Genomic DNA, 19,564 nt, shown 5'->3' on the forward strand with positions numbered 1-19,564 from the left:
CTGTTTGGTTATTTTCTGTTCAGTGTTTCGTGTACCTGACAGTACTGTTTGGTTATTTTCTGTTCAGTGTTTCGTGTACCTGACAGTACTGTTTGGCTGTTGTGTTTTTCTTGTTTTGTTTAGTGTTCTAAATGAAGTTAATTACGAGCACTCAACCCGCTGCGCCTTGGTCTACTCCCTTCGATGGCCGTTACAGGGGTCAATTAATCAATATTCATACTTTAAGATGCAATATGCAGAAATCGCTCCGCCATTTCCTGGTTGCTAAAATTCTAATAGTTCTTCTAAATTCAGTTTATGTGACAAAACGATCAATTATAGTGTAGAGAATCATTTTACCATATAAACCACTGTGAAATATATTTCCCATAAAAGTATTGTATTTTCAGCTGTTTGAAGCTGGGGTACAAAACAAAGTAAAAGAAGCAAAAACAAAACTATTAGAACGGGAAGCATAGAAATAGCGCATAATTGAATATGTTCAGACATAAAATTACCCTAATTTGCTAAACATCAGTCCTTATTGAACAACGCTTACCTACCTATAAAAAGCCATTGAGCAGACCAAAAGTTATTTTTGCAATATTGTTCTAATGAGTAAAAAATGCTATGCAAATTGCCATTCTAATATGGCATTGCTGGTATGACCTTTTGACTTCTCAACCGCCTGTTGTAAAAGTTATGAAACAACATCTATTAGTTGTTATTTGAGTTGTTAGTAATAGGAATTAAAGGTGAAATATTTTTCCAACATGTTTTTCAAGAAGAGACAGCTAAACTGTTAAAACTCATTTCAGCAGTGTTGAAATTCCCACTGGTTCCTGATTGGTTTGGCATAAACACGCATTGATTCAGCAATAATAAGTCTGTGCTGCTTTAGACGGTTTTTCATGTATGAACTTAGACATTGTGCTCCAGAGAAGCATCAGTGATAGGAATATAAATATGATACATTGGTTTTTATGTAGATCGTATAGAATTTTTCTTGATCATTGTTTCCATGAGTTGAGAGAATATTGCAGCTGCAGTTTCTCTACTAGTAAACGTGACCCTCACCTCCATTTGGTGGCAGGAGTTATTAGTGAGATGGGTCATTTCGCTGACTACCAAATATCATAATACCAATACCTAGGCAGTAAAACAATGTTCATAAATTAATTGGATTTATTACTGAGTTTTAAGAGGCAGAATCAAATAAAACATTATGACATCTGACAAAATTTACATTTACATGGTTATGAGTCAAATAAGATCTATCTTTTTCTCAGAAGAGATCATATATAAAAACATAATCATTTATTTAGTTAAGACATTAAATTCCACAAAGTTATTTCAAAATGTTTGTGTATCAACTTTGTAAAATCAAAAAGTATTTTACAATTTACATGTGATACCACATTTTAAAATAATAACCAAATACACAAATACATGATACTGTATATTACAAATCCTTAATGAAATAGTTTGTTACACCCAATAGACGGCATTGTAAAATATGTACACAGACACAATAGAATAGAAAACGTGCCTCTCCTCTCTCACTGATTCGCTCTTCTCTTGAATGAATCTCTTTATCTCTCATCTTCGCTGTCCTTTTTTTCTCCCCGCTCTCTCATCCCCTCTCTCTTCCCCATCTATCAATCACTCTTTTCCCTATCTTTTTCCACGCCCACTGCTCTCACTTTTTTCTGTCTCCATCTTCTCTTCCTCCCACCCCCTCCCACCTCACCTCCTTCACTCATCTCTCCTCCTCCCTCTCTATCAGTGTCTGAGTGTGTTGATGTGGGCACAGATCTTGAGAGCTGGTCCCAGTTTGATGTTCATGCTGGTCATCAGGTGGTCCTCAGTGAGCAGCAGCAGGGCCTGGCCGTCTATCTCCTGAACACGGAACGCCTCCGCAACTTCGACACAACCTAAAGAAAACATACACACACAGGTTATAACCTCCACACAACCTTAAAACAACATACACACAGGTTATAACCTTCCCAAAACATTAAAACAACATCCACACAGGTTATAACCTCCACACAACCTAAAGATAACATACATCCAGGTTATAACCTCTCCATAACCGTAAAACAACATAGGCCCAGGTTATAACCTCCCCACAACATTCACACTGGTTATAACCTCCACACAACCTAAAGATAACGTACACCTCTCCATAATCTTATAACAACATATATCTAGGTTATAACCACCCCACAAGCTTAAAGCACCATACACCCAGGTTATAATCTCCCCAAAACCTAAAGACAACATACACCAAGGTTATAACATCCACACTACCTAAAGATAGCATACACCCTGGTTATAACCTCTCCATAACCTTAAGAAAGCATACACACAGGTTATAACCTTCGCACAATCTTAAAACAACATACGCCCAGGTTATAACCTCCCCACAACCAAAAGATAACACACCCAGTTTATAACCTCTCCATAACCTTAAAACCACATACACACAGGTTATAACCTCTCCACAACCTTATAACAACATACACCCTGGTTATAACCTTCCCACAACCTAAAGAAAACATACACCCAGGTTATAACCTCCCCACAACCTTATAACAACATACATCCAGGTTATAACATCCCCACAACCTTAAAACAACACACATGTTATAACCTCCCCAAAACCTAAAGACAACACACACAGGTTATAACCTCCCCAAAACCTAAAGACAACACACACAGGTTATAACCTCCTCAAAACTAAAAAGACAACACACCCAAGTTATAACCTCCCCAAAACCTAAAGACAACACACACAGGTTATAACATTCCCACAACCTTAAAACACCTAACACCCAGGTTATAACCTCCCCAAAACCTAAAGACAACACACACAGGTTATAACATCCCCAAAACCTAAAGACAACACACCCAGGTTATAACCTCCCCAAAACCTAAAGACAACACACACAAGTTATAACATCCCCACAACCTTAAAACACCATACACCCAGGTTATAACCTCCCCAAAACCTAAAGACAACACACACAGGTTATAACCTCCCCAAAACCTAAAGACAACACACACAGGTTATAACCTCCCCAAAACCTAAAGACAACACACACAGGTTATAACCTCCCCAAAACTAAAAAGACAACACACCCAAGTTATAACCTCCCTAAAACCTAAAGACAACACACACAGGTTATAACCTCCCCAAAACCTAAAGACAACACACACAGGTTATAACCTCCCCAAAACCTAAAGACAACACACACAGGTTATAACCTCCCCAAAACTAAAAAGACAACACACCCAAGTTATAACCTCCCTAAAACCTAAAGACAACACACACAGGTTATAACATCCCCACAACCTTAAAACACCTAACACCCAGGTTATAACCTCCCCAAAACCTAAAGACAACATATAACCGGCCAACAACCTACAGCAGGGAGATGGGTGAATGTGTGTCCTTGTGTGTGTGCGTTACCTGGCAGTGTGTGTGTGTGTTACCTGGCAGTGTGTGTATGTGTTACCTGGCAGTGTGTGTATGTGTTACGTGGCAGTGTGTGTGTGTGTTACCTGGCAGTGTGTGTATGTGTTATGTGGCAGTGTGTGTGTGTGTTACCTGGCAATGTGTGTATGTGTTACGTGGCAGTGTGTGTGTGTGTTACCTGGCAGTGTGTGTGTGTTACCTGGCAGTGTGTGTGTGTGTTACCTGGCAGTGTGTGTGTATGTGTTACGTGGCAGTGTGTGTGTGTTACCTGGCAGTGTGTGTGTGTGTTACGTGGCAGTGTGTGTATGTGTTACCTGGCAATGTGTGTATGTGTTACGTGGCAGTGTGTGTATGTGTTACCTGGAAGTGTGTGTATGTGTTACATGGCAGTGTGTGTGTGTGTTACCTGGCAGTGTGTGTGTGTGTGTTACCTGGCAGTGTGTGTATGTGTTACGTGGCAGTGTGTGTGTGTGTTACCTGGCAGTGTGTATATGTGTTACGTGGCAGTGTGTGTGTGTGTGTGTGTTACCTGGCAGTGTGTGTATGTGTTACGTGGCAGTGTGTGTATGTGTTACGTGGCAGTGTGTGTGTGTTACCTGGCAGTGTGTGTATGTGTTACCTGGCAGTGTGTGTGTGTGTTACCTGGCAGTGTGTGTGTGTGTTACCTGGCAGTGTGTGTATGTGTTACGTGGCAGTGTGTGTGTGTGTTACCTGGCAGTGTGTGTGTGTGTTACCTGGCAGTGTGTGTGTGTGTTACCTGGCAGTGTGTGTGTATGTGTTACGTGGCAGTGTGTGTGTGTTACCTGGCAGTGTGTGTGTGTGTTACGTGGCAGTGTGTGTATGTGTTACCTGGCAATGTGTGTATGTGTTACGTGGCAGTGTGTGTATGTGTTACCTGGAAGTGTGTGTATGTGTTACATGGCAGTGTGTGTGTGTGTTACCTGGCAGTGTGTGTATGTGTTACGTGGCAGTGTGTGTGTGTGTTACCTGGCAGTGTGTATATGTGTTACGTGGCAGTGTGTGTGTGTGTGTGTTACCTGGCAGTGTGTGTATGTGTTACGTGGCAGTGTGTGTATGTGTTACGTGGCAGTGTGTGTGTGTTACCTGGCAGTGTGTGTATGTGTTACGTGGCAGTGTGTGTGTGTGTTACCTGGCAGTGTGTGTGTGTGTTACCTGGCAGTGTGTGTATGTGTTACGTGGCAGTGTGTGTGTGTGTTACCTGGCAGTGTGTGTGTGTGTTACCTGGCAGTGTGTGTGTATGTGTTACGTGGCAGTGTGTGTGTGTTACCTGGCAGTGTGTGTGTGTGTGTTACGTGGCAGTGTGTGTATGTGTTACCTGGCAATGTGTGTATGTGTTACGTGGCAGTGTGTGTATGTGTTACCTGGAAGTGTGTGTATGTGTTACATGGCAGTGTGTGTGTGTGTTACCTGGCAGTGTGTGTGTGTGTGTGTGTGTGTTACCTGGCAGTGTGTGTATGTGTTACGTGGCAGTGTGTGTATGTGTTACGTGGCAGTGTGTGTGTGTTACCTGGCAGTGTGTGTATGTGTTACGTGGCAGTGTGTGTGTGTGTTACCTGGCAGTGTGTGTGTGTGTTACCTGGCAGTGTGTGTGTATGTGTTACGTGGCAGTGTGTGTGTGTTACCTGGCAGTGTGTGTGTGTGTGTGTTACGTGGCAGTGTGTGTATGTGTTACCTGGCAATGTGTGTATGTGTTACGTGGCAGTGTGTGTATGTGTTACCTGGAAGTGTGTGTATGTGTTACATGGCAGTGTGTGTGTGTGTTACCTGGCAGTGTGTGTATGTGTTACGTGGCAGTGTGTGTGTTACCTGGCAGTGTGTATATGTGTTACGTGGCAGTGTGTGTGTGTGTGTGTTACCTGGCAGTGTGTGTATGTGTTACGTGGCAGTGTGTGTATGTGTTACCTGGCAGTGTGTATATGTGTTACGTGGCAGTGTGTGTGTTACCTGGCAGTGTGTATATGTGTTACGTGGCAGTGTGTGTGTGCTACCTGGCAGTGTGTGTGTCTTACCTGGCAGTGTGTGTATGAAGTCCCAGACTTGCTCTACGCTCCACTGTGCAGGTAGGGGGTCACTAGAGGTCACAGTGGGGTTACTAGGGGTCATCGCTGGCTCTGAGGCCCTCCTAGCCCTCCGTGCCGCTCGGCGCTCTAGCCTGGTCGTCGTGGGAACAGCATGCCCCTCCTCCTCTTCGTTGTCACGGCTATGGGCGCTCCATATTTCACGGGGCTAAAATAGATTATGTTACAATAGATGGAACATGTACGAACAGCTGGGCTTCAATTATAAAGGCTTCTATATGCTTATAACATGCTATAAGGCATTGAACCTGCAGGCTATACCATAAAGTGTATCACTGTGGAGTGACCTATTTGTTAAAAGTTGTAACTGACCAGTCGCAGTAGGAGAGGCTTCCCAGGCACAGACTCCACCTTGTTTATCTCAGAGCGCCGCCCCTCTGGCTGGCTGCCAGCACTCAGGGCACGCAGTCGCTTGGACAGCCCTACATTATACCTGGAGGGAGAGAGAGGGAGAAATATGATGATGATGATGATGATGTGTCCTTTCTCTGAGCTCTCTGGGGTTGAGATTTCCTCCCATGTGACGTCCTGTCTGACCACAGCCTGTGTGAGGGTGTTTTCGTGTTTTTGTGTGTTTATGGATGTCTGTGCAGTACAACTGTAGTAAATAGATATGTGGTTAAATAACAACATCACATAGAACTTGCTGTCTAGAAGGGGTTCCCAAACCCTTTTGGCCCGCGACCCCAGTTTCATATATAACAAAATGTGTGACCCCACCATGTAAAAATATGTATGTAATCAACAGCCAATGTTAACTTTTTTAATTGGGGCTTTGACAGGCTATTACAAATCAGTCTGACAGTACTTTTGAAAGTATTTTAATCTGAAGGAAGTATTGTGGTTTGAAGTGAAATCAGAATCAGAAAGGTATTGAGAAGTTCAGAAGATCATCAGGCAATAATTTGGTATGAAGTTCTGTGTAGAAAAGAACATGATCATTGATGATGTTCTCCCCCCAGTCTGATGCAGTGCCTGGTCTTGTCCACTCTGTTCTAATGAGTCCTGTGCGGCTTGTGGGAATTGTAGACAGAAACAGGAGACACATACGTGTTCCCGAGAGTCTTATCTTCCAGTGATGGGGTCATAACATTTTGTAGCTTAAACAGTCACATTTGTATGAATGAAAACAGAAATCTGTCACGACTTCCTCCGAAGTCGGCTCCTCTCCTTGTTCGGGCGGCGTCCGGCGGTCGACGTCACCGGCTTTCTAGCCATCGCCGCTCCATTTTTCATGTATCAATTTGTTTTGTCTCGCATTTCCACATCAGGGGTGAAGATGGAGAGTGACCGCATAGCAGCTGTGCGTAATTGGCCGACTCCCACCGCGGTAAAGGAGGTGCAGCGATTTTTAGGGTTTGCCAATTACTACCGGAGATTTATCCGGGGTTTTGGCCAGGTGGCTGCTCTCATTACCTCACTGCTGAAGGGGGGTCCTGTACGTCTGCAGTGTTCGGTTGAGGCGGACAGGGCTTTTGGGCACCTGAGAGCTCTGTTTACCTCGGCTCCTGTGCTGTCCCATCCGGATCCCTCTTTGGCGTTCATAGTGGAGGTGGACGCGTCAGAGGCTGGGATTGGAGCCGTGCTCTCTCAGCGCTCGGGCACGCCACCGAAGCTCCGCCCCTGTGCTTTCTTCTCGAAGAAGCTCAGCCCGGCGGAGCGGAAATATGATGTGGGGGACCGGGAGCTGTTGGCTGTCGTCAAGGCTTTGAAGGCATGGAGACATTGGCTTGAGGGGGCTAAACACCCTTTCCTCATCTGGACTGACCACCGCAACCTGGAGTACATCCGGGCAGCTAGGAGACTGAATCCTCGTCAGGCAAGGTGGGCCATGTTTTCACCTGTTTTGTTTTCACCCGTTTTGTTTTCACCCTTTCTTACAGACCAGGTTCCCAGAATGTGAAGGCAGATGCACTGTCCCGGCTGTATTACACAGAGGAGCGGCCCATGGATCAGACTCTCATTCTCCCGGCCTCCTGCCTGGTAGCGCTGGTCGTGTGGGAGCTGGACCCGGACATTGAGCAGGCATTGCGTACAGAGCCCGCTCCACCTCAGTGTCCCGTCGGGCGTCAGTACGTTCCGTCTGCTGTCCGTGACCAGTTGATCTATTGGGCCCACACATCACCCTCCTCTGGTCATCCGGGGATCGGTCGGACGGTGCGCTGTCTGTCTGGGAAGTACTGGTGGCCCACCTAGGCTCGGGACGTGGGGGTTTATGTTTCCTCCTGCTCGGTGTGCGCCCAGTGTAAGGCTCCTAGGCACCTGCCCAAAGGCAAGCTACATCCCTTACCTGTTCCACAACGGCCTTGGTCACACCTGTCAGTGGATTTTCTAACGGATCTTCCTCCCTCACAGGGTAACACCACGATCCTGGTCGTTGTGGATCGTTTCTCTAAGTCCTGTCGTCTCCTCCCTTTGACCGGTCTCCCTACGGCCCTACAGACTGCGGAGGCCTTGTTTACACACGTCTTCCGGCACTACGGGGTGCCTGAGGACATAGTGTCTGATCGGGGTCTCCAGTTCACTTCGAGGGTCTGGAGGGAGTTCATGGAACGTCTGGGGGTCTCGATCAGGTTTCCACCCCGAGAGTGATGGGCAGGTGGAGAGAGTGAACCAGGATGTGGGCAGGTTTCTGTGGTCCTATCGCCAGGACCGGCCGGGGGAGTGGGCGGCGTTCGTGCCCTGGGCAGAAATGGCGCAGAACTCGCTCCGCCACTCCTCCACTAACCTCACCCCCTTTCAGTGAGTATTGGGGTACCAGCCAGTTCTGGCACCGTGGCATCAGAGTCAGACCGAGGCTCCTGCGGTGGACAATTGGTTCAGACGCGCGGAGTAGACCTGGGAAGCCGCTCATGGTCACCTCCAGCATGGCCTCCTCCTGCGCCAAAAGACCAGCGTGGACCGTCACCGCAGTGAGGCCCTGGTGTTCGCACCGGGGGACAGGGTCTGGCTCTCGACCCGAAACCTGCCCCTCCGCCTGCCCTGCCCGAAGCTGGGTCCGCGGTTTGTGGGGCCATTGAAAGTCCTGAGGAGAGTGAACGAGGTATGTTACAGGTTACAGCTTCCCCCCGATTACCATATTAACCCCTCGTTCCATGTGTCTCTCCTCAGGCCGGTGGTGGCTGGTCCGCTCCAGGAGTCTGCGGTACAGGAGGTTCCTCCGCCTCCTCTAGACATCGAGGGGGCCCCGGCGTACTCCGTCCGTTCCATCCTGGATTCAAGGCGTCGGGCGGGGGGCCTTCAGTACCTCGTAGAGTGGGAGGGGTACGGTCTGGAGGAAAGGTGCTGGGTTCCGGTAGCTGATATATTGGACCCTGAACTGCTGCGTGAGTTCCACTGTCGCTGAGGCCGGTGTCGACGCACCGCTGGAGCCGCGCGTCGGGGGGGGTACTGTCACGACTTCCGCCGAAGTCGGCTCCTCTCCTTGTTCGGGCGGCGTTCGATGTCACCGGCTTTCTAGCCATCGCCACTCCATTTTTCATGTATCCATTTGTTTTGTCTTGTTCCCTGCACACCTGGTTTTCATTCCCCAATCAACCTACATGTATTTATTCCTCTGTTCCCCATCATGTCTTTGTGTAAGATTGTTTGTGTTATGTGTATTTTGTCTATTGGATATTTTGTTACGCGCCAGACATTTGTTTATATTCCGTGTTTTGGGCACGTTGTTTGTGCTTTTGCTATTTTACCGGAATAAAGTGTGCGCCTGTTCACTTCACTCTGCTCTCCTGCACATGACTTCGCCTCCAGTACACATCCAGTGACAAAATTGCTCTGTTTATTACAGCTGTATCTAGCGGCTACCGGAGGTTACTGACGTTACCCCGGTTTCATTTCAGAGTTTCTCTCGCCAACCCATTTTCAAATCAGGCAACCCCATATTTGTATTTATTATGGATCCCCATTAGTTCCTGCCAAGGCAGCATCTACTCTTCCTGGGGTCCGGCAAAATTAAGGCAGTTATACTATTTTAAAAACATTACAATACATTAATGACAGAACTCACAACACACTAAGTGTGTGCCCTCCACTACCACACATCTATAACACAAAATCCATGTGTATGTGTGTGTATAGTTTGGTCGCGACCCCTAGTTTGAGAAACGCTGGTCTAGACCAAGAGAATAACTATTCTGTCACTGTCTTGTTACTGTGTTCAGCCAATGGTAGTGTGGCTTACCTGCGGGCACAGGAAGTGGAGCAGTATCGCTTGGAGCGGTGGAAGGAGTGGGCGTGGCCTCTCTTCCCACAAGACTCGCAATGTAACACTCCCCTCTGTCTCTCTCTGGGACCTGGTGTGGTTTGGATTCAGAGAGATAATTGAATTGAATAATGAATTGAATATTGATTCAGAACCAGGAGATTAAGGTGGTTTACCTGTGAGCGGGTCACTTGTAGCCACGCGCTCTTGTTCTGATTCGCTGGAATGTTCCAGTGGCTCTGGTGTGTCTGTCAACGGTAATAACTCTGCCCCCTCTATGTTCCCATTCTGGGAGATAGCCTCCTGCCCTCCCAACAACAGAGACGAGCGGTTCACCTGCACAGGTACACACACACATGCACGCGCATACAAAGGTTATACTGTATATACTGTCAATGTATCAGTCTGTGACACCAACTAGACACCAGCTATATCCCCTGTAGGAATTGTGTGTGTGTGTTTACCGGGAATGCCTGCAGCCCCTCCTGTATGATGAAGCCCTCCACCAGGTGAGTTAAGACATGCCTCCCGCCCTCTGGCCAGACCCTCTGTGACCAAGGCTTGCGCTCCGATAGGCTGAAGGTCTCAGGGCGGCTCTGTGATAGGCTGAGGGTCTCTGGGTGGGAAGGGCTAACAGGCAGGAGAGGAGGGGGGAGGTCAGATGAAAGGGTGAGGAAGGGTGAGGCAGGGGGAGACTGAGAGGAGAGACTGGACAAGACTGGAGGGAGGAAAAGAGAAGAGGAAGACGGAGAGGAGGGGGGAGAGAGGAGGAGCAGGACAGAGGAGGAAGATGGGGTGGAGGGGGGAGAGAGGAGGAGCAGGACAGAGGAGGAAGACGGGGTGGAGGGGGGAGAGAGGAGGAGCAGGACAGAGGAGGAAGATGGGGTGGAGGGGGGAGAGAGGAGGAGCAGGACAGAGGAGGAAGATGGGGTGGAGGGGGGAGAGAGGAGGAGCAGGACAGAGGAGGAAGACGGGGTGGAGGGGGGAGAGAGGAGGAGAAGGACAGAGGAGGAAGATGGGGTGGAGGGGGGAGAGAGGAGGAGCAGGACAGAGGAGGAAGACGGGGTGGAGGGGGGAGAGAGGAGGAGCAGGACAGAGGAGGAAGACGGGGTGGAGGGGGGAGAGAGGAGGAGCAGGACAGAGGAGGAAGACGGGGTGGAGGGGGGGGGGGGAGAGAGGAGGAGCAGGACAGAGGAGGAAGACGGGGTGGAGGGGGGAGAGAGGAGAGTGGAGGAGCAGGACAGAGGAGGAAGACGGGGTGGAGGGGGGAGAGAGGAGGAGCAGGACAGAGGAGGAAGACGGGGTGAGGGGGGAGAGAGGAGAGTGGAGGAGCACAACAGAGGAGGAAGACGGGGTGGAGGGGGGAGAGAGGAGGAGCAGGACTGAGGAGGAAGACGGGGTGGAGGGGGGAGAGAGGAGGAGCAGGACAGAGGAGGAAGACGGGGTGGAGGGGGGAGAGAGGAGGAGCAGGACAGAGGAGGAAGACGGGGTGGAGGGGAGAGAGAGGAGAGTGGAGGAGCAGGACAGAGGAGGAAGATGAGAGGAGGGGGAAGAGAGGAGGAGCAGGACAGAGGAGGAAGATGGGGTGGAGGGGGGAGAGAGGAGGAGCAGGACAGAGGAGGAAGACGGGGTGGGGGGGGGGAGAGAGGAGGAGCAGGACAGAGGAGGAAGACGGGGTGGAGGGGGGAGAGAGGAGAGTGGAGGAGCAGGACAGAGGAGGAAGACGGGGTGGAGGGGGGAGAGAGGAGGAGCAGGACAGAGGAGGAAGATGGGGTGGAGGGGGGAGAGAGGAGGAGCAGGACAGAGGAGGAAGACGGGGTGAGGGGGGAGAGAGGAGAGTGGAGGAGCACGACAGAGGAGGAAGACGGGGTGGAGGGGGGAGAGAGGAGGAGCAGGACAGAGGAGGAAGACGGGGTGAGGGGGGAGAGAGGAGAGAGGAGGAGCACGACAGAGGAGGAAGACGGGGTGGAGGGGGGAGAGAGGAGGAGCAGGACAGAGGAGGAAGACGGGGAGGAGGGGGGGAGAGAGGAGGAGCAGGACAGAGGAGGAAGACGGGGAGGAGGGGGGAGAGAGGAGGAGCAGGACAGAGGAGGAAGACGGGGAGGAGGGGGGAGAGAGGAGGAGCAGGACAGAGGAGGAAGACGGGGAGGAGGGGGGAGAGAGGAGGAGCAGGACAGAGGAGGAAGACGGGGAGGAGGGGGGAGAGAGGAGGAACAGGACAGAGGAGGAAGACGGGGTGGAGGGGAGAGAGAGGAGAGTGGAGGAGCAGGACAGAGGAGGAAGATGAGAGGAGGGGGAAGAGAGGAGGAGCAGGACAGAGGAGGAAAACGGGGAAGGGGGGAGAGAGGACAGAGTGGAGGAGCAGGACAGAGGAGGAAGACGGGGAGGAGGGGGAGAGAGGAGGAGCAGGACAGAGGAGGAAGACGGGGTGGGGGGGCGGGGAGAGGAGGAGCAGGACAGAGGAGGAAGATGAGAGGAGGGGGAAGAGAGGAGGAGCAGGACAGAGGAGGAAAACGGGGAAGGGGAGAGAGGAGGAGCAGGACAAGAGGAGGAAGACGGGGTGGAGGGGAGAGAGGAGGAGCAGGACAGAGGAGGAAGACGGGGTGGAGGGGAGAGAGAGGAGAGTGGAGGAGCAGGACAGAGGAGGAAGATGAGAGGAGGGGGAAGAGAGGAGGAGCAGGACAGAGGAGGAAAACGGGGAAGGGGGGAGAGAGGAGAGAGTGGAGGAGCAGGACAGAGGAGGAAGACGGGGTGGAGGGGGAAGAGAGGAGGAGCAGGACAGAGGAGGAAGACGAGGAAGGGGAGAGAGGAGGAAGAGTTGACAACACAAGTTAGTTTAAAGTTGAATTAATAGGCCAAGGCTAAAGGTAATGGTGGAGAGACGCTGGTACCTGCCTGATTGGTTGTCAGACTGATTGAACATGTTCTCACAGAGATCCTCTTGGTCCACGTGGGGGAGGTCTGGGGATTGCTCTATGGGACGGTCTGATGGTCTCTGGATGTTTATGGGGGGTTCTGAGGGAGGGTTCTGAGTAGCCGGGTCTGCATTGAGGTGTGGGTCTATTGTAGTCCCCTCCTCTCCTTTCATTGCATCTTTCTGTCCCCGCTCCTCCTCCTCTACTTCCATCCTCTGTCCCCGCTCCTCCTTCTCTACTTCCATCCTCTGTCCCCGCTCCTCCTCCTCTACTTCCATCCTCTCTCTCTGCTCCTCTCCCTCTATCGTCATCCTTTCCTGCCCCTCCTCTACTTCTGTCATCTCTCTCAGTGTCTCAAATCCTTTAACTCTCTCCATCCATTTTTCCTCTCCTCTAGTCCCCTCTCTCTCCTCTCCTCCCACCCTCTCTCCTCTCTTATCCACATTCCCTTTCTCCCCTCCTGTCACCTGTCTGTCTCCTCCCACCCTCTCTCTATTCCTCTGCTCTTCAATTCCCCCCATCTTTTCTTCCTCTCCTCCCACCCTCTCTCTCTTCTCCCTTACCCCCTGTCTCCCCACTTCTCCTTTTGGTTCAGTGTGTCTGGCCTGGGGTGAGTTGGCTTTGTGGATGGAGGAGGTGGGAGAGGGAGAGGCGTGTTCAGAAGTCCTCTGTGGTTGGGCATCGAGCTGAGGTGGTGGGGATTCAAGAACCAGGTGCTTTGATTGGACAGAACCTGGGGTGTGTGTGTTGGCAGCAGGCTGTAGTTGGCTGTGGCGGTGGGTGGAGCCAGCGGAAAGGGCAATGATTTGCAGCTGCCTTGATGCCGGCGGCAACCGATCAAAACAGGAAGTAGAACCCAAGGGGAGGGGACTAGAGCCTGAGCTGAGCTGTGATTGGCCTGGGGTGGTCTGTGTGGGTGGGGTTTGAGATGACAAACTGCTGGCTGGTCCAGTCCACTGTCTGCTGGGCAGGGCCTGTCCAGCAGCGGCGATTGGTTGCAGGGCCGGGCTGTGTCTCGGGGGCACCACCCTGTGGCCATTTGGAGAATGAAGTCTGGGTCTCAGAGGGACAGAACGCACAGAAGAGTAGAGAGCTGGAGAGAAGAGAAAAAGAGAGAGTAAGAAAAAAGAGAGTGAATGAATGGTTTTACTGGACATACTATAAATCACATGTCATTCCTCCTGAACATTCTACTCATTATCACATGTTTATGACTCACTTGGAGGTGGGACTGAGAGGTGCCGGGTGGGTGTGGTCTGCCTGTCTGTTACCATGGCACTGGGCTGGGGACGTGGCCGGAGAGGGGGAAAAAGGGGTGTACGGGGACGAGAGATAGGAGAGGGGGAGGAGGAAGAGGGAGGTTTGAGACGTAAAGAAGGGGGGATTGTGAGAGTTCCAGGAGCAGAGGGGTGCAGGGTTAGACTCTGGAGCTATGGGGGAGGGAGGGAGAGAGAGAGGGAGAGGGGAGGGAAATAAATAAGGAGGGAGAGAGTGGGGATTGAGAGGGAGTTTAGTTAAACTTGTGAGACAATCACAATCTTCAGTGGTCTCTCATATACCTAACACACACCTAACACACACCTAACACACACATTCTGAACTGCTCACCTGAGCGGAGGCAGGGCAAGAGGAAGAGGAGGAAGAGGAAGGGACAGGCCGTACTGTAGAGGTGAAAATCAGCTAAGAATGAGAGAGCAATAGATACAAAGAGAGAGGGAGAGAGAGAGAAATAGAGCGAGAGAGAGAATGGAGAGAGAGAGAGAAAGAGAGAGAGTGAGAGAGAGAAAGAGAGAGCGAGAGAGAGGGGGGAGCGTAATCTTGAACTGGGGAATCTTGAAAAAGGCCAGTCTGAGGGTTCAGCTTCAGGAGTTTGAAGTTGGTAGATGTAGAGCTGACAGGTGTTGGTGTGTGTGTTGTTACTATCAGTTGGTAGATGTAGAGCTGATAGGTGTTGGTGTGTGTGTTGTTACTATCAGTTGGTAGATGTAGAGCTGACAGGTGTTGGTGTGTGTGTTGTTACTATCAGTTGGTAGATGTAGAGCTGACAGGTGTTGGTGTGTGTGTTGTTACTATCAGTTGGTAGATGTAGAGCTGACAGGTGTTGGTGTGTGTGTTGTTACTATCAGTTTGTAGATGTAGAGCTGACAGGTGTTGGTGTGTGTGTTGTTACTATCAGTTGGTAGATGTAGAGCTGACAGGTGTTGGTGTGTGTGTTGTTACACACTATCAGTTGGTAGATGTAGAGCTGACAGGTGTTGGTGTGTGTGTTGTTACTATCAGTTGGTAGATGTAGAGCTGACAGGTGTGGTGTGTGTGTGTTGTTACTATCAGTTGGTAGATGTAGAGCTGACAGGTGTTGGTGTGTGTGTTGTTACTATCAGTTGGTAGATGTAGAGCTGACAGGTGTTGGTGTGTGTGTTGTTACACACTATCAGTTGGTAGATGTAGAGCTGACAGGTGTTGGTGTGTGTGTTGTTACTATCAGTTGGTAGATGTAGAGCTGACAGGTGTTGGTGTGTGTGTTGTTACTATCAGTTGGTAGATGTAGAGCTGACAGGTGTTGGTGTGTGTGTTGTTACTATCAGTTGGTAGATGTAGAGCTGACAGGTGTTGGTGTGTGTGTTGTTACTATCAGTTGGTAGATGTAGAGCTGATAGGTGTTGGTGTGTGTGTTGTTACTATCAGTTTGTAGATGTAGAGCTGACAGGTGTTGGTGTGTGTGTTGTTACTATCAGTTGGTAGATGTAGAGCTGACAGGTGTTGGTGTGTGTGTTGTTACACACTATCAGTTGGTAGATGTAGAGCTGACAGGTGTTGGTGTGTGTGTTGTTACTATCAGTTGGTAGATGTAGAGCTGACAGGTGTGGTGTGTGTGTGTTGTTACTATCAGTTGGTAGATGTAGAGCTGACAGGTGTTGGTGTGTGTGTTGTTACTATCAGTTGGTAGATGTAGAGCTGACAGGTGTTGGTGTGTGTGTTGTTACACACTATCAGTTGGTAGATGTAGAGCTGACAGGTGTTGGTGTGTGTGTTGTTACTATCAGTTGGTAGATGTAGAGCTGACAGGTGTTGGTGTGTGTGTTGTTACTATCAGTTGGTAGATGTAGAGCTGACAGGTGTTGGTGTGTGTGTTGTTACTATCAGTTGGTAGATGTAGAGCTGACAGGTGTTGGTGTGTGTGTTGTTACTATCAGTTGGTAGATGTAGAGCTGACAGGTGTTGGTGTGTGTGTTGTTACTATCAGTTGGTAGATGTAGAGCTGACAGGTGTTGGTGTGTGTGTTGTTACTATCAGTTAGTAGATGTAGAGCTGACAGGTGTTGGTGTGTGTGTTGTTACTATCAGTTGGTAGATGTAGAGCTGACAGGTGTTGGTGTGTGTGTTGTTACTATCAGTTGGTAGATGTAGAGCTGACAGGTGTTGGTGTGTGTGTTGTTACACACTATCAGTTGGTAGAAGTAGAGCTGACAGGTGTTGGTGTGTGTGTTGTTACTATCAGTTGGTAGATGTAGAGCTGACAGGTGTTGGTGTGTGTGTTGTTACTATCAGTTGGTAGAAGTAGAGCTGACAGGTGTTGGTGTGTGTGTTGTTACTATCAGTTGGTAGATGTAGAGCTGACAGGTGTTGGTGTGTGTGTTGTTACTATCAGTTGGTAGAAGTAGAGCTGACAGGTGTTGGTGTGTGTGTTGTTACTATCAGTTGGTAGATGTAGAGCTGACAGGTGTTGGTGTGTGTGTGTTGTTACTATCAGTTGGTAGATGTAGAGCTGACAGGTGTTGGTGTGTGTGTTGTTACTATCAGTTGGTAGAAGTAGAGCTGACAGGTGTTGGTGTGTGTGTTGTTACTATCAGTTGGTAGAAGAAGAGCTGACAGGTGTTGGTGTGTGTGTTGTTACACACTATCAGTTGGTAGATGTAGAGCTGACAGGTGTGGTGTGTGTGTGTTGTTACTATCAGTTGGTAGAAGTAGAGCTGACAGGTGTTGGTGTGTGTGTTGTTACTATCAGTTGGTAGATGTAGAGCTGACAGGTGTTGGTGTGTGTGTTGTTACTATCAGTTGGTAGAAGTAGAGCTGACAGGTGTTGGTGTGTGTGTTGTTACTATCAGTTGGTAGATGTAGAGCTGACAGGTGTTGGTGTGTGTGTTGTTACTATCAGTTGGTAGATGTAGAGCTGACAGGTGTTGGTGTGTGTGTTGTTACTATCAGTTGGTAGAAGTAGAGCTGACAGGTGTTGGTGTGTGTGTTGTTACTATCAGTTGGTAGATGTAGAGCTGACAGGTGTTGGTGTGTGTGTTGTTCCACTATCAGTTGGTAGATGTAGAGCTGACAGGTGTTGGTGTGTGTGTTGTTACTATCAGTTGGTAGATGTAGAGCTGACAGGTGTTGGTGTGTGTGTTGTTACACACTATCAGTTGGTAGATGTAGAGCTGACAGGTGTTGGTGTGTGTGTTGTTACTATCAGTTGGTAGATGTAGAGCTGACAGGTGTTGGTGTGTGTGTTGTTACTGACAGGTGTTGGTGTGTGTGTTGTTACACACTATCAGTTGGTAGATGTAGAGCTGACAGGTGTTGGTGTGTGTGTTGTTACTATCAGTTGGTAGAAGTAGAGCTGACAGGTGTTGGTGTGTGTGTTGTTACACACTATCAGTTGGTAGATGTAGAGCTGACAGGTGTTGGTGTGTGTGTTGTTACTATCAGTTGGTAGAAGTAGAGCTGACAGGTGTTGGTGTGTGTGTTGTTACTATCAGTTGGTAGATGTAGAGCTGACAGGTGTTGGTGTGTGTGTTGTTACTATCAGTTGGTAGAAGTAGAGCTGACAGGTGTTGGTGTGTGTGTTGTTACTATCAGTTGGTAGATGTAGAGCTGACAGGTGTTGGTGTGTGTGTTGTTACTATCAGTTGGTAGAAGTAGAGCTGACAGGTGTTGGTGTGTGTGTTGTTATCAGTTGGTAGAAGTAGAGCTGACAGGTGTTGGTGTGTGTGTTGTTACACACTATCAGTTGGTAGATGTAGAGCTGACAGGTGTTGGTGTGTGTGTTGTTACACACTATCAGTTGGTAGAAGTAGAGCTGACAGGTGTTGGTGTGTGTGTTGTTACACACTATCAGTTGGTAGATGTAGAGCTGACAGGTGTTGGTGTGTGTGTTGTTACTATCAGTTGGTAGAAGTAGAGCTGACAGGTGTTGGTGTGTGTGTTGTTACACACTATCAGTTGGTAGAAGTAGAGCTGACAGGTGTTGGTGTGTGTGTTGTTACTATCAGTTGGTAGAAGTAGAGCTGACAGGTGTTGGTGTGTGTGTTGTTACACACTATCAGTTGGTAGATGTAGAGCTGACAGGTGTTGGTGTGTGTGTTGTTACACACTATCAGTTGGTAGATGTAGAGCTGACAGGTGTTGGTGTGTGTGTTGTTACACACTATCAGTTGGTAGATGTAGAGCTGACAGGTGTTGGTGTGTGTGTGTTGTTACACACTATCAGTTGGTAGATGTAGAGCTGACAGGTGTTGGTGTGTGTGTTGTTACTATCAGTTGGTAGATGTAGAGCTGACAGGTGTTGGTGTGTGTGTTGTTACTATCAGTTGGTAGAAGTAGAGCTGACAGGTGTTGGTGTGTGTGTGTTGTTACTATCAGTTGGTAGATGTAGAGCTGACAGGTGTTGGTGTGTGTGTTGTTACTATCAGTTGGTAGATGTAGAGCTGACAGGTGTTGGTGTGTGTGTTGTTACTATCAGTTGGTAGATGTAGAGCTGACAGGTGTTGGTGTGTGTGTTGTTACACACTATCAGTTGGTAGAAGTAGAGCTGACAGGTGTTGGTGTGTGTGTTGTTACTATCAGTTGGTAGAAGTAGAGCTGACAGGTGTTGGTGTGTGTGTTGTTACACACTATCAGTTGGTAGATGTAGAGCTGACAGGTGTTGGTGTGTGTGTTGTTACTATCAGTTGGTAGAAGTAGAGCTGACAGGTGTTGGTGTGTGTGTTGTTACTATCAGTTGGTAGATGTAGAGCTGACAGGTGTTGGTGTGTGTGTTGTTACTATCAGTTGGTAGAAGTAGAGCTGACAGGTGTTGGTGTGTGTGTTGTTACTATCAGTTGGTAGATGTAGAGCTGACAGGTGTTGGTGTGTGTGTTGTTACTATCAGTTGGTAGAAGTAGAGCTGACAGGTGTTGGTGTGTGTGTTGTTACACACTATCAGTTGGTAGATGTAGAGCTGACAGGTGTTGGTGTGTGTGTTGTTACACACTATCAGTTGGTAGAAGTAGAGCTGACAGGTGTTGGTGTGTGTGTTGTTACACACTATCAGTTGGTAGAAGTAGAGCTGACAGGTGTTGGTGTGTGTGTTGTTACTATCAGTTGGTAGATGTAGAGCTGACAGGTGTTGGTGTGTGTGTTGTTACTATCAGTTGGTAGAAGTAGAGCTGACAGGTGTTGGTGTGTGTGTTGTTACACACTATCAGTTGGTAGAAGTAGAGCTGACAGGTGTTGGTGTGTGTGTTGTTACACACTATCAGTTGGTAGATGTAGAGCTGACAGGTGTTGGTGTGTGTGTTGTTACTATCAGTTGGTAGATGTAGAGCTGACAGGTGTTGGTGTGTGTGTTGTTACACACTATCAGTTGGTAGATGTAGAGCTGACAGGTGTTGGTGTGTGTGTTGTTACTATCAGTTGGTAGAAGTAGAGCTGACAGGTGTTGGTGTGTGTGTTGTTACACACTATCAGTTGGTAGATGTAGAGCTGACAGGTGTTGGTGTGTGTGTTGTTACTATCAGTTGGTAGATGTAGAGCTGACAGGTGTTGGTGTGTGTGTTGTTACTATCAGTTGGTAGATGTAGAGCTGACAGGTGTTGGTGTGTGTGTTGTTACTATCAGTTGGTAGAAGTAGAGCTGACAGG

The 19,564-nt window shown here is 48.9% G+C and overlaps 1 protein-coding gene across 3 annotated transcripts in view; it reads right to left on the minus strand.

Moving 5' to 3' along the window:
• Positions 1-1,150: 1,150 nt before the first annotated feature.
• LOC106590521 (uncharacterized) overlaps positions 1,151-19,564 on the minus strand; it is a 53,483-nt gene continuing 35,069 nt past the window's right edge. For 2 of the 3 annotated variants that reach the window (XM_045710844.2, XM_045710845.2), the window contains exons 4-12: positions 14,284-14,355; positions 13,895-14,105; positions 12,656-13,768; positions 10,225-10,478; positions 9,937-10,096; positions 9,740-9,851; positions 5,872-5,992; positions 5,491-5,707; positions 1,151-1,913 (exon numbers count right to left, since the gene is read on the minus strand). In XM_045710844.2, the coding sequence (XP_045566800.2) occupies positions 1,762-1,913; positions 5,491-5,707; positions 5,872-5,992; positions 9,740-9,851; positions 9,937-10,096; positions 10,225-10,478; positions 12,656-13,768; positions 13,895-14,105; positions 14,284-14,355 (2,412 nt within the window). In that variant the 3' untranslated portion in view covers positions 1,151-1,761. The remainder of the gene's footprint in view (positions 1,914-5,490; positions 5,708-5,871; positions 5,993-9,739; positions 9,852-9,936; positions 10,097-10,224; positions 10,479-12,655; positions 13,769-13,894; positions 14,106-14,283; positions 14,356-19,564) is intronic. The other variant, XM_045710846.2, reaches the window with a different exon arrangement.

Source organism: Salmo salar, chromosome 29 (genome assembly GCF_965601325.2).
Source record: "Salmo salar chromosome 29, fSalSal1, whole genome shotgun sequence".
Lineage (NCBI taxonomy): Eukaryota > Metazoa > Chordata > Actinopteri > Salmoniformes > Salmonidae > Salmo > Salmo salar.